Source organism: Vombatus ursinus, unplaced genomic scaffold, assembly GCF_900497805.2.
Source record: "Vombatus ursinus unplaced genomic scaffold, bare-nosed wombat genome assembly UNPS02011369.1, whole genome shotgun sequence".
Taxonomy (NCBI): domain Eukaryota; kingdom Metazoa; phylum Chordata; class Mammalia; order Diprotodontia; family Vombatidae; genus Vombatus; species Vombatus ursinus.
Genome location: NW_020951147.1, coordinates 4,600,459 through 4,601,871, shown reverse-complemented (window position 1 = coordinate 4,601,871; position 1,413 = coordinate 4,600,459). Strand labels below are relative to the sequence as shown.

The window sequence follows — 1,413 nt, the reverse complement described above, 5'->3', positions numbered from 1 at the left end:
CATAGTAGGTGCTATATGAGGATTATTCCCTTCTCTCTTCCTCTAGTTCCTTCAGAACTCAGGGGTCCTCATGCCTGGATGCTGCCTGCCTCTGGCCCGGGTCCCACATAACTTGAGCTCTGCATCTGCACGCTCTTAGTCTCTTAGCTCACTTCCAGCACCCAGGAGCCCTTCTCCCACCCAACCGTATTCCTCTCTCCAGCTCCAGGTCCAGGCAGCCTGCCTAACCCCAAGACCCCTGAACTTCTAACTTCCACTGCTGGCCCTCTCCACAGCCCCTGAAGCCCGGAGTCCAGGCTCTAGCTCCTGGCTCTGCCCCTAGGCCAAATCTTCCCTCCCCGAACCTATCATCCTGCACCCCCCTCCCCCAGGCGTTACCCCCATGAGTCACTACGGCTGGAATCTGATGAGCTCAGGCCACCGCGCCCTCCTGCCCCTGCCAGTGGGGTCACCACCCCCTCTGCCTCATCTGGATCTGCTCAACAGCTGGAGGGAGCCCCTCCCTCCCCCACCCCCAAACCCCTGTAGGCACAGTTGGGGCTGGGAGCCCTGGGGAGAGGATGGAGGGAGGGTTTTGGGGTGGTTCACTCCTTGGGTTTGTTGGGTCTCTGGCTGGGATGCCAAGTGAAGCCAGCCTTCATCATTGTTTGGGGAATTAAACTGCATCAAATTAAATTCTGCTGTGAATTTTAATAGCTTTCTGGAATAGTGTCTGTCTGTCTGTCTGTCTAAGGGTCAGTGACTGAGTAGGTGGATCTGGGTGTCTGTGTCAGAGAGGTCAGCATCTGTGTCTGTCTGTGTGTTACCATGGTACCACTGAGTCACTGGGCCCCGTGTTTCTATTGTGGGTCAGTGTCAGAACAACCAAGAAATCCATTGGTCCAGTCTCTTGCTTCCCCCTCCCCACTTTAAAGTTTAGCGAGACTCCTCCAAGGAGTTGAGACCATGGCGGGGACGGGGGGTGCAGAATAATCAAAGAACCATGGAATAGCTCAATTTAGAGGAAGGATGTTAGAACATGCAATGTCAGGGCTTCAAGAAACCTTAAAACATGGTACGTCAGACCTGGGAGAGACCCTGGGATATAGGATGTCAGATTTGGGAGAGACTTTAGAAATCCTCTAGCTTAATATCCTCCTTGCATTACATGTGGAGAAACTGAGGGTAAGAGAAAGGAAGGTGTGGCAGTAAGTGGCAGATTCAATACTGGAGCCCAGGTTTTCTGGCTCCTAAACAAGGTCTCCCCACACTGCCCAACACCACTTTGGGGTGAGGGCTCCTGTCAAAGAAAGGGCTGATGCTTCTGGACAACTGAGGCTCCTATTCTCTCACTTAGCCTCCCCTTTACTCACCCACTCTTTTCCAGCTATCTACCTATCTATCTATCTATCTATCTATCTATCTATCTATCTA

The 1,413-nt window shown here is 52.6% G+C and overlaps 1 protein-coding gene across 1 annotated transcript in view; it reads left to right on the top strand.

Moving 5' to 3' along the window:
• Nucleotides 1-382: 382 nt before the first annotated feature.
• The window catches only part of LOC114038720 (formin-like protein 3), an 8,394-nt gene continuing 7,363 nt past the window's right edge, over nt 383-1,413 (top strand). The window contains exon 1 of the mRNA XM_027856121.1: nt 383-524. Coding sequence (XP_027711922.1) covers nt 383-524 — 142 coding nt within the window. The remainder of the gene's footprint in view (nt 525-1,413) is intronic.